The sequence below is a fragment of the Sceloporus occidentalis genome, unplaced genomic scaffold (assembly GCF_023333645.1).
Source record: "Sceloporus occidentalis isolate IW3139 unplaced genomic scaffold, rSceOcc1.0.p SCAF_2, whole genome shotgun sequence".
In the NCBI taxonomy this organism is placed as follows: Eukaryota; Metazoa; Chordata; class Lepidosauria; order Squamata; family Phrynosomatidae; genus Sceloporus; species Sceloporus occidentalis.
The window spans coordinates 18,510,305-18,522,351 of NW_028316982.1; the positions used below are offsets into that span (position 1 = coordinate 18,510,305).

At 39.9% G+C, this 12,047-nt stretch overlaps 1 protein-coding gene across 4 annotated transcripts in view; it reads right to left on the reverse strand.

Annotated features, from left to right (window-relative positions):
- Positions 1 to 12,047, reverse strand: part of FNDC3B (fibronectin type III domain containing 3B) — a 396,089-nt gene that overhangs the window by 81,568 nt on the left and 302,474 nt on the right. For all 4 annotated transcript variants that reach the window (XM_089508835.1, XM_089508837.1, XM_089508834.1 and 1 more), the window contains 5 exons: positions 11,813 to 11,951; positions 4,575 to 4,646; positions 3,262 to 3,380; positions 2,564 to 2,669; positions 1,402 to 1,577 (listed from right to left, as the gene is read on the reverse strand). In XM_089508835.1, coding sequence (XP_089364961.1) covers positions 1,402 to 1,577; positions 2,564 to 2,669; positions 3,262 to 3,380; positions 4,575 to 4,646; positions 11,813 to 11,951 — 612 coding nt within the window. The remainder of the gene's footprint in view (positions 1 to 1,401; positions 1,578 to 2,563; positions 2,670 to 3,261; positions 3,381 to 4,574; positions 4,647 to 11,812; positions 11,952 to 12,047) is intronic.

The window sequence follows — 12,047 nt, forward strand, 5'->3', positions numbered from 1 at the left end:
GGATTTTGAGATTTTTATCTGCTCCTTTCTGACTTACTCTTCCCAAATGTCTTACCAGATCCTAGTTTATTTATAGTACACTTTTCTATATAAAATGGTACTCAATGCAAATAAGTGGTGCAGTGGTTAAATGCCTGTACTGCAGCCACTCACTCAAAATCATAGGGTTGCGAGTTCAAGACCAGCAAAAGGGCTCAAGCTTGACTCAGGCTTGCATCCTTCCGAGGTCGCTAAAATGAGTACCCAGATTGTTGGGGGAAAATTAGCTTACAGTTGTAAACTGCTTAGACACTGCTTACATGGTATGAAGTGATATATAAATAAAGCTTGTTTGTTTTGTTTTTTGTTTTGTTTAATAATAACTCAAACAACTGAAAAGATAACCTTGCAGCATGCAGCTCTTATCCCCCTAGTTAAAAAAAAGAGCTGATTGCCTCATTCACAGTAAGCACACTAAAAATTCTGCACTCCATATCTGAAATCCTATGAGTATCTAGCTCCACACACCCAGTTCCACATCCTCCTACCAGCTGCCAGATGTCAAGCCCTGAAGGAATCCCTGCTGTTGACATTTATTGGTGGGGAAGAGAAGAAGGTGTACTCTTCTTTCCCTTCCTCCAGGAGCTCACAGTAGACGGATCATCATGGTTTGTGTTGCTTCTTCTGCTTTCCTTCTAGTTAGGAAGAGGAAACAGCACTCCCTCCCAGCATTTGACAGCTATCGGGTATGGGAGGTTTTGGAACAAAGTGCAAGAGCAAGAGACAAATCCCTCTGTGTGCCATGTCCAGAAAGGGACTTACATTGTTATATTAACAGGAAGCCAACCCATGAGTGACATTTATTTATCCATAGATGGAATGTTCATGTACTTTCAGTGACATTCGAGACATATAGCTAATGGCAACTTGTAGCTTGTTATGTAAGATATGTACCCACCCTCAGCAGACCTCAATCCTCTGGCAAGCACAAATGGGGAATGGTGCTTCCTCAAATATTGAGGTCCCAAGCTATTTAGGGCTTTAAATTTCATCACCAACATCTTGAATTCAGACCAAAAGCCTATTGGCAGCCAGTGCAATTCTTTTATTAGTGGCATTACATGCTGTCCAGTATTCCAGTCAGCAAACGAGCACATTATAGTAGTTTAATTGTGAGGTTACCACGATTATGGACTACTGTGGCTAGACTTGAGCTTGGCCCTCTATCAGGCATGCTGTATCTCACTGAGAATTTTTTTTTAAAAAAAACTACCACCTCATTAAAAGTGAGGTAAGATAGGAATGAAATAAATAATTGCATGCATTCATGACAGAGCTGCAGTTTCAACCATATTTCTTCCAAGGTCTGGTATCAATTACACAACACTGTTTATACATCCTGACTTGGTATAGCTTCCTTACCCCTCCATCATTCAGAGCTCTCACTCTGAAGTGATACGTTGTTCCAGGAAGAAGACTACTGACAGTGCACGCGAGATCCGAACCATGATAAACTTCTGAAACCAGTTCTTCAGGTCCAGTCATTTCTACACTATATGCAGAGATATGATGACTATTTTCTGAAACAGGGGGAGCATCTGGAAAAGAGACATTGCAATAATCAGTATAACTGCCATAAATTGGTATTGCTGTTGTACCAGGTGCCAGAAATCCAAAAACGCACAAAGCATTGTACTTATAATTTCAGCGCTCTCATTTAATAAAGAAACAGCTGAGACACCTAATGTCGTTCAGGTGTTTTGGACTGCTACTTCCATAATCTCTCACCAATGGTCATGGTGGCTAGGTTTATAAGATCAATAAGTCTATAATTTCTGGACAGTACTAGGTTCTCTACTGCTGATATACATGACTTCTTGAAAAAGGTACATGCACTGCATCCCTTGTGTATCACACACGTCTACAAACTATCATCATTTCATTAAAACCCAGAGACATAGGTCTACAATTGTTCACAGGTTGATGCTTCCTCAATTTTTTAAAAGGAAAAATGGTCCATAACACATTTCAGAGACCTTTAAGAACGAGTGTCTGTATTTTATATGCTTTCTCTACCTGTCCATCTGTATTAGTCTATTAAATTTAATGTCAGAAGACATTTTCAGTTACATTGGACATATTACAGAAATCTAAGCCCATATATTGCTGTCTCCAGTGAAACCCACATTGCAAGAGCAAAGAACACATAAACAACTTGTTACATTTTATGAGACATCATGTGTGTGTTGTTTGACATAAAAAAACCCACTGTCATCAAGCTTCCTCTTCACTTTAAAAACCTGTAAAATATCTCTTTTGTATAATGTAATTGCTGGTAGCTTTCATATCAGTGGGACAGTGAATATGTTTTACATTTAGTCCAAACCTTTAAAAGAACCAAAGTGCTGAAATTATTTTAGGGAGACAGTTCAGCAGCTTGGGTAGCTCTTTTGAAGTTCAGACTCAAGTCCAGAGCAGATTCACTTCCACAGTGAGATGGAAGATTTTCTACTTTTCTATGGGAACCCAGAATGCACTACAAGTGTTGGTTTAAATGACAGTGTACCAAGTTCCTCCAACTTACCCCATTGCAGCTGCACTTCTTTATGCTTTGGTTTCCCGAGCACTCTGGGTGGTTGGCACTGGCCTGGTGCAATGCTTAGTGTACGAACAAGTAAACTTTCAGAACACTAGTGGGGAAGAAATGAATGTCAGCTCTATTGAAGCCATATTTGGGGGTTTACACAACATGATTAACAAATATACAAAAAGGGAGCTGGGGTGATAGTCCTGATAATCATAACACTGGGCCTCATCTGAACTGCCAAAGGACGATTTTGGCTTAAAATCCCAGGTCAAGAATGAAGTTCATTGGGTTAGTGTGAGCCAATAATTCCCCCCCCCCCCTCTGCCTAACTTGTTTTTCAGAGCCACTGTGAGGTTAAAAAGGTGCCACCTTGAATTCCCTGGAAGGAAGGTGGTAGGGAACAAAATGCATCTAGCAACTCCATATAAAATATAACATGAAGATGTGGGGAGACAGGAGGTTTTAAAAATATATGAATGGTTTATGTTCTTACAACAAGCAGAACATAACCCCAAGTTTGAATGAAAATACACAAAGTACTAGGGTATGGTAATCCACTACTATTTAGCACACATATATAACCAAAACATACAGCGGTTGTAACATAGAACACAAACAAAGCTTTTTAAAAAGCTATGCATGGTGATGAGAGGAGCTGAGCATAAAAGCAGTAATCATTATTGAACAATATTTACCTGACTGTGTCCACCAGTGCTAATACAGCATGCCCGGAGCTTATACAAAGTGCCTGGTTTCAAGTAAGTACACGCACATTCTGTAGCGGTTCCTCTGTATGCCACTGCCCATTGATTTGCTGTAAAGTTAATTGGACTCACTCAGATAACTGATAAACAACTCCTATAGGACTAAGGTACTATTTAGGTTTCATTAAGTTACAGTCCTCCCAGCAATTTACAGCAAATGGATGCTTTATGGGAACAAGTAGATTATGGACCATTCCCAAGAAGGACCCTTTAACCACTAAAAATATCAGCTTAAAGTAATAACCCATTAGGAATGCATAGGTGGAGATTTTGTTTTGTTTTGTATTGTTGGATTTATTTGCCACATATAAAAAGCATTATTCTTTTTCTGTGAGACCATTTATTAGTTTAACAGTCCAGACACTAAGTTTTGTGGCCAGTTATGGAAGACTAGACATAAAAATAAAAGCTTGAAGATACAAGAAATCCTTAACATATCCTAAAAACAATAATGGTACCAGACTTACCTGATGCCCATTTGCACCTGAGCAGCAAAGGGCAGAATTGTATAATCAGGACTAAAATGTGCCATGTGCCAACTTCTCCTTCCCATGTCAGCTTGCTAAGACCTACCCCACAATCAACCAATTATAGCTCCTGATTGGCTGCTGGTTCCCACCACTCACAGGGAAATCATACAGTGGCTTACACCCACGTGGAATCCCAGCTTCTGTCACTTCAGGCTAGTGGTTTGCTATCAGCTGACATTTGGGGTGCCTGATAGTGATATCCATCCCTGTAGAAAGCCAACCCCCTCTTGGGTGCAATCAATAAAAGCTGTGCCCTGCTTTAGTTCCAAACTAATGTGTAATTTCTTCATTAGAGTGTATTGCCCCACTTTACTGCTGAGGACTCCAATTGCTCTAGCCAGCCTTGGCCAAGAGCAGTTTTGCTGCAGCTCTTTGTGCTAGCTGAAATTTCTGAGTGCTTTTCAAAGAGAGACCAAGGTAGAGGATGTTGCAGTAATCTGAAAGAGATGTAACTAAAGTATGTATCACTGCAGCCAGATCAGACCAGGAATAGACACATATTGTGCATTAGCTTTAGTTGAGCAAAAGCACTGGCCACTGCAGAAGCCTGAATATCCAGGGTCAGGGCTGAATCCCAGAGTAGTATAGTGTTCAGAGTTAAATTACACACCATTTCAAAGTGTTGTTAAGACTTTGCTCTCAGCTGATGACATTCAGTGTATTCAAATACTGTAATCATAAAAAACAGACTATAGGTATATTTGTTCAATTTACCTTCAGAGCTTCCTTCTGAAACTTCTAACAGATAACTTAGGATTTCTGAACCACCATTATCCTCAGGAGGCTCTGTTAAAAAAAAGAAAATGATGTTAGAAACTAAAAGCAAAAAAAAGAGGGGCAAGCAATTTCTTTACAAGTAAATATTATACAGTGGTACCCCGGGATACGAATTGATCGCGTTACGAAATTTCCGGGGTACGAAAAAGTTAGATTGGAAAAAACTGTTCCGGGTAACGAAAGATTTTTCGGGTTACGAAATTCATTTCGGCGCGAAATTCAAATGCGAAGCGCGGCTAGCGGCTTTCCAGCGCTAACGGAAAGCCTTTTCGGGTTGCGAAATGTATCGGGTTACGAACGGCGCCGCGGAACGAATTAATTTCGTAACCCGAGGTAGCACTGTACTCCAAATCTGTTGTGGCTGTTGAAGTAATAAACCAGGAGGAAAAAAATTTAATAGTGGGAGTATATGCACCCCAAAATAACAAAAGCAAATTCTTCAGACAGCTACTAGAAGAAATCCAAGAAGCAGCATATGAAAACATTATTATGCTTGGAGACTTCAATGGAGTAATAGACCCCAGAATAGACAAAAGGAATATAAAGCAAACTTTAGACTTTCAAGGTAAACTTCCTAAAACCTTCTTCCCATTAATAGAAGAACTGGATCTACAAGATATATGGAGACTTAAAAACCAAAATGAAAAGGACTTAACCTTTTTCTCAAATCGTCATAACTCATATTCAAGAATTGATATGTGTTTCGTGACAAAAAAGCTATGTAAAATGGTGCACAAAGCAAAAATCCAACCTAAATTAATATCAGACCACAATCCATTGGTGATAAATATGAAGGGTTCTAAAAGTGAATTTATTTGGAGGCTCCAAGATTATCTGTTACAGAACTTAATTGTAGAAGAAGCGCGAAAGACCCTTAAGTATTATTTTAAAGAAAATTATAATATACAGACAAAAGAAACCATGATGTGGGCAGCCTCAAAAGCAGTAATGAGAGGTTTCTTTATACAGAAAAAAGCAGAAATAAAAAGACAAAACGAGAAGAAAACTCAAGAAATAACTCAAGAAATTAAGAAAAAAGAATTGGAATTGCAAACAAGACAAACGGATAAAAAGCTGCAATTAGAAATAAAAAGCCTCCAACAGCAAATCTCGCAAAAGTGGATTAAAGAGCTAGAACAGGGGTGTACAACTTGCGGCCAGGGGGGTGGATGCGGCCTGCCAAAGGATTTCTGGAGGCCCAGGGCCAAACAGTCAGGAAGAAGAGGCTGTCCTGGCTCCCAGAGTCCTCCCTGACTGCACAGGGCTTTGGAGGATGGGAGCAATGGAGTCTTCCCCCAGACTTCCCAGAAGAGCTTTTGCTGGGGGCAGGCTTACAGCTCCTCTCACCCCAGAGGGAGTGAGGCCCCGAGGGAGGAGCTTTTTGCAGGGCAAGCGGCAGAGTAGAACCGGGAGGGCAGGTAGAGAGAGCAGGAAGCGAGAGAGCAAAAGAACTAGAGAGGGCAGGGGTTTGGTTCATTAAGGTAAGGGGCCCATGGGGTGTGTATGGGAGAGGAGGAGGAGTAGACTGTCATGCCTTTTTGCTGGGCGGCCTGGGATTCAGGATCCTCGTCCTCGCAAGGCTGCCCGCCTGGCAAAGCCCCCAGGCCACTCAAAGGTCAGCAACTCAGCAGAAGAGGAGGAGGAGGGGAAAAGAGACAAGGCAACCCACCCACCGCATTGTCCTCCTTGTCCTCTGCCGTGTCATTAGAGTGGCCTGGGGTTTTTACCAGCTTTGCCACTCAAAGATGAACGGCTTGGCAGAAGAGGACAATGTGGTGGACGGGTTGTCTCTTACCCCCGTCCTCCCCCTCCTCACAAGGTTGCCCACCCAGCGATGGGGGAAAAAGACAAGAGAGGATGGAGGAAAGAGACAAGGACACCTGCCCAGCATGTTGTCCTCCTCCTTTTCTGCTGAGTCGGTGAGGATGCCCGCCTGACAAAACCCCCAGGCCACTCAAAGGCAAACGACTTGGCAGAGGAGGAGGAGGACAATGCAGCGTGCAGATGTCCTTGTCTCTTTCCCCATCCCCCTCCTCCTCTAGAAAGAAAGAAGGAAGGAAGGAAAGAAGGGAGGAAACAAAGAAAGAAAGAAAGGAAGGAAGGAAGGAAGGAGGCAGAATAGGAGGAAGAAAAGTAAAAAAAAAGAAAGGAGGGAGGGAGGGAGGGAGGGAGGGAAAGGAAGAAAGGAGGAAAGAGAAGCAAGGAAATAAAGAACAAAGTAAAGGAAGGAGGGAGGGAGGGAGAAAAGAAAGAAAGAAGAAAGGAGGGAGGGAGGGAGCAGGGAAAGGAAGAAAGAAGGATTGGAGGAAAGAAAGAAATTAAGAAGAAGGGAGGGAGGGAGGGAGGGAGGGAGGGAGGGAAGAGAAGCAAGGAAATAAAGAATGAAGGAAAGGAAGGAGAGAGAGAGGAAGGGAGGAAAAAAAGAAAGACACAAAGGCGGGTTACACACAGCCAAAAATACGTATTCCATACGTATTAGGGTTAGGAAGGGGCGGTGCTTCCGCACCCCCCTAACCCCAGTACGTATGGAATACGTACAATATGGCAGCGCCCCTTCCACATGGGGGCCGCCATATTGACATAACAGACGCTCTGCGTCCGCACGTGGCGTACCAGAAGTGACACCCGAGTGCGCCCTTTGGCACTTGCGGTGCCTCTTCTGGGGCCCGAGAAAGAGTGCGTCTCTGCAGTGTCCGGGAGTCACACTGTTTAAAGGTTGCATCTCCCGGATGCTGCAAGCGGCGGCGGAGCCAGACCGCTGCTTTTTGGCGGTCTATAAGCCGCCAAAGAAAGAAAGAAAGAAAGAAAGAAAGAAAGAAAGAAAGACTGGAGGAAGCAAGCAAGCATGGAAAGAAAGAAAGGAGGGAGGGAGGGGATGCCTGCCGCTTAGTAGGGTGACCAGACTTTCCCTCCTTTTCCTGGACATGTCTCCCATCTCGGTCTTCCTGTCCAGGAGGAGGGATTCCACAATATCCTCCATTTTGAGCATGGCTAAGAAGTATGGATTTATATTTATATGCTTCCAGCTTTTATTTGGTTGTGTCCTCCATTTTGCTTGAATGCCCTACATTTCCCCTAAATGCCCTACATTTCACTGTCCTAAATCTATTGGTGGCCCAAACGACCTAGCCGACCTTAGTTTTGGCCCCTACCTCCTTCCAAGTTGGGCACCCATGAGCTAGAACACTGAAAGCTGCAAAAGTAAGACAATTCCAACATGCAAATAAAGCTGGAAAATGGTTGGCCTTCAAACTGAAGAAGTAGGAAGAAATGTTGGTGATAAATAAACTAAAAAAGGGTGAAGACTAAAAAAACGATCATGGAATATTATGGAGACCTATATAAGAGTAAAAATAACGATGTAAAAGATATAAAAGAATATTTAGACAACACCACTATTGCACCTTTTACACCCCAACAGAGAGAATTGTTGGATCAACCTATTACAATTCAAGAAACCAAAGAAGCCATAAAATCATTAAAATCGGGAAAAGCCCCGGGGCCTGATGGGTTCTCTGCCCAATATTACAAAGAATTCGTAGAAAATCTTAGCTGAACCTCTACAACAAATAATGAATAAGATCAAGATTGGAGAACTACCCCACACTTGGGATGAAGCGACCATCACTCTGATTCCAAAAGAGGGACGAGACCACACAACTCCAGCCAACTTTAGACCAATCTTTCTTCTAAACGTGGACTATAAGATTTTTGCCTCTATATTAGTGAAGTGGCTAAGAAAGTATCTGGATGAATGGATACACGAGGACCAACGGGGGTTTCTACCAAAGAGGCAGTTAAAAGATAATATTAGATATGTGGTAAACATCTTAGAACATTATGAGGTCCACAATGAGAAAAAACTTGCTTTAGTTTTCTTGGACATAGAGAAGGCTTTCAATAATGTTCAGTGGCCACTGATAAAACAGACATTGGAAAAGCTGGAAGTGGGCCCGAAATTTTTGAAATGGACTATGGCGATATACTGTAAACAACATGCAAAAATTATTGTAAATAGTGAAAGAACAGACCCCATTGAGATACAAAAGGGAACTAGACAAGGTTGCCCCCTTTCCCCCTCTTGTTTATTATGGTTTTTGAATTGTTATTACATAATATAAGAAAGGAGGTTAATATAAGAGGAGTTAAAGTAAAAGGTAGCGAATTTAAACTGCATGCGTTTGCAGATGACCTATTAGTATCATTGAGCATTTGAAGATATATCAGTTCTACAAAAGGAACTAGAGAGATTTGGGAAGATATCAGGTCTAAAAATGAATAAGGAAAAAACAGTAATTGTAACAAAAAACATGAAAGAGGGAGAAGAAATGGAATTGAAAAAGATTTCTGGTCTCCAAATAAATAAAAAGGTGAAGTATTTGGGTATAGAACTGTAAAAAAAGAATACAGTTTTATTCAAATTTAATTATAACAAAACTTGGACAAATATTAAAAAGGAAATGAAAAGTTGGACGAACATCAAATTATCGCTATTGGGAAGGATAGCGGCAGTTAAAATGACAATCCTCCCTAAATTATTATTTCTTTTCCAGTTTTCCAAAACAATTCGGTTTTCTCTAAATGGCAGAAAGATATAAATTCTTTTGTGTGGGAAGGGAAGAAACCATGCATAAGATTAAAATATTTGCAGGACTCGGTAGACAGAGGAGGTTTTGCACTTCCAAATCTAAATCTATACTATGAGGCTAGTGGAATGATCTGGCTAAAAGATTGGCTAGAGTTGAAAAACAACCCCTTGTTGAAATTGGAAGGTTCAAACTTAAGATTTGGGTGGCATGCTTTCTTGTTTTACGATAAAGTTAAGGCAAATAAGGATTTTAGAAACCATCTTATTAGAAAAGCCATTTATAGAATTTGGATGAAATACAAGAAGCTGATTTGTAATAAAATTCCAATATGGTGTTCTCCCCATGAGGCACTCTTAAAAACTGATCCATTAAGAAATGAAAAATGGCTGAAATATACAGATCTGTTAAAAACCTCTAAAGCAAGCAACATGGGAAATGAAATCGCTAGAGGAACTAAAGAAATAGGGGAAGATAAACAACTGGTTTATGTATTTTCAACTAAATGAACAGTTTAAAAAAGACCTTAAAAACAGGGGGATAACAAATAAAAAATCAGATTTGGAAGAAATTATCTGGGCAAAAAAGGGGCAACAATATCAGCGTTATATAGATGCCTTTTGAAATACTATACTGAAAACGAATTAGTGAAAACAAATATGATTGAATGGGCACAAGATATTGGGAGACCATTGAACCTGGAGCAATGGGAAAGATCTTGGACCAAAAGAATGAAATATACCCTGTGCCAAGATATAAAAGAAAATTGTTATACACTGTATTATAGATGGTACCTCACGCCTGTGAAATTGTGTAAAATTTATGGAAAACATGACAGCAAATGCTGGAAGTGTGGGAAAAAGAGAGGGACACTATTTCACATTTGGTGGGGGTGTAAAAAAGCAAAAAGATTCTGGAGAACCATTCGTAAAACAATTAACAAAATATTAAATATAAACTTAGATAATAAACCTGAAATTTATTTGTTAAATATGCTTAATGATGAATTGGAAAAGAAATATGGTTGTGTTCTATTCTATATGATATGTGTTGCAAGAATGGTATATGCAAAAGCTTGGAAAAGTAAAATTGTTCCAAAAGTGGAAGAATGGATATTGAAATTGCAGGAAATGATAGAGTTAGATAAACTGTCAAGAAAATTGAGAAATGAAAAAATGGCTAATTTTTTGGAGAAGTGGAAACAGGTATTTGAATATATAGAAAACAATTTGGGAAAGGAGGCAACTAGCATATTAAAAGACTGGTAAAGAAATAAAAATGAAAGAAACGAATAGTTGTATGGTTGAAGAGTTGATAAGTCATAGATGTAAAGATAACAAGATAAACGGTACAGACAAAGAAAGAGGAGTATGATTTAATTTTTACATTGGTCAACCTATTATTTTACTTTTCAGATATTAAAGAGCCTTACAGTGGCTAGGCAAAACTCAAAAGGAAAATTGGATCCCCCTGCTCAGCAAAATGATTTAAATAAAAATTGACGATATCTTGATATAAGGAACCGAAACTAAGAACAGGGGAAATACATTTGAGGACTTAAAAATTTCCTAAGAATGAGATAGTAAACAGGTTGGACTGTGATAGCAGGAAGTTTTTATGTTTTATTAATACTACATGTATATGCATTGGTATGTAAAGCTTCTGATATATGTGGTTATATGTTTTATTGTGTATTTGTTCGTGTAATGTTTGTGTTTTTAAAATCAATAAAATTTATTAAAAAAAACAAATTTGTTTTTTGAACAGGACTGGACCCACCTGATTCCACTGAAATACAACCTGACAGCCAAGGAAACAGGTGGGACTTTGACAAGAAAAAGAGTTGGTATCTTTTAGGAGTTGCAATAACTCCATCTTAATTTGATTAAGCTCACTTCTTGCTGACTTTTATGGAATCACAGGCATGACGACCTTCTTAGTTCACTCCTGTACCTATCCTATGTTTCATATATTTTTCCCCCTGAAGTCGAAAGTCAGAAATACCACAATAAACCTATGAGAGCTGGATGCAATTGTACTAAAATGAATGTGTTTGGTTAAACTACTACTTCTTGATTTGTTTAAAAACACAAATGTAACAAATTAATTTTAAATGAACAAACATAAAACTCTTGTGTGTACATTGTGAAGATGAGATGAAGCTCAATACTGCTTCAGTTCTTACCCTAAGAGTTATACATGTTGTTGTTGTTGTTGTTGTGTCCAAGCTGTTTCTGACCTAGGGAGACTGTAGGTGACCCTATCACAGGCTTTTCTGGGGCTGAAGTGTGTCATTCGCTCAATGTCATCCAGTGGATTTTCATAGCCAAATGGGGAATCGTGCCCTCTTCAAAACATGGTTTCTCTCTTAGACTATTCTAGTTGCACCTTACATGACTTCTGCTCCATTCATACCCACCTTCTCCCTACATATTCACACAAACACACACACACACACAGGAAGAAATTTTCAAGTGGAATGGAGAATGTAAGGAACCACTTCCACAGTGCCTTCTTGTACTACAGATATCCTTTTGGCTTCTAAGGTCTAAGATGAATGACAAATCCTAGAAATGCAAAAGTGCTTACCCCATTTCACACTGAAGCCATGAGATGTTATTGGCCCTTTAATAACAAGCCTGTTGGGAGGCCCTGGCCTGTCAGGGCTTGTGGTACAGACCAAAACATCACTCGGACTACTCTTCCCTTCTACGTTGGAGGCAATTAGCTGTGAAAAAAATGAACATGATTATCTGTATGTTCATTTGCCAAGTTGTATTATACAAAGGAATTTCAAGAAACCTACAATTGTATCACTTGAACA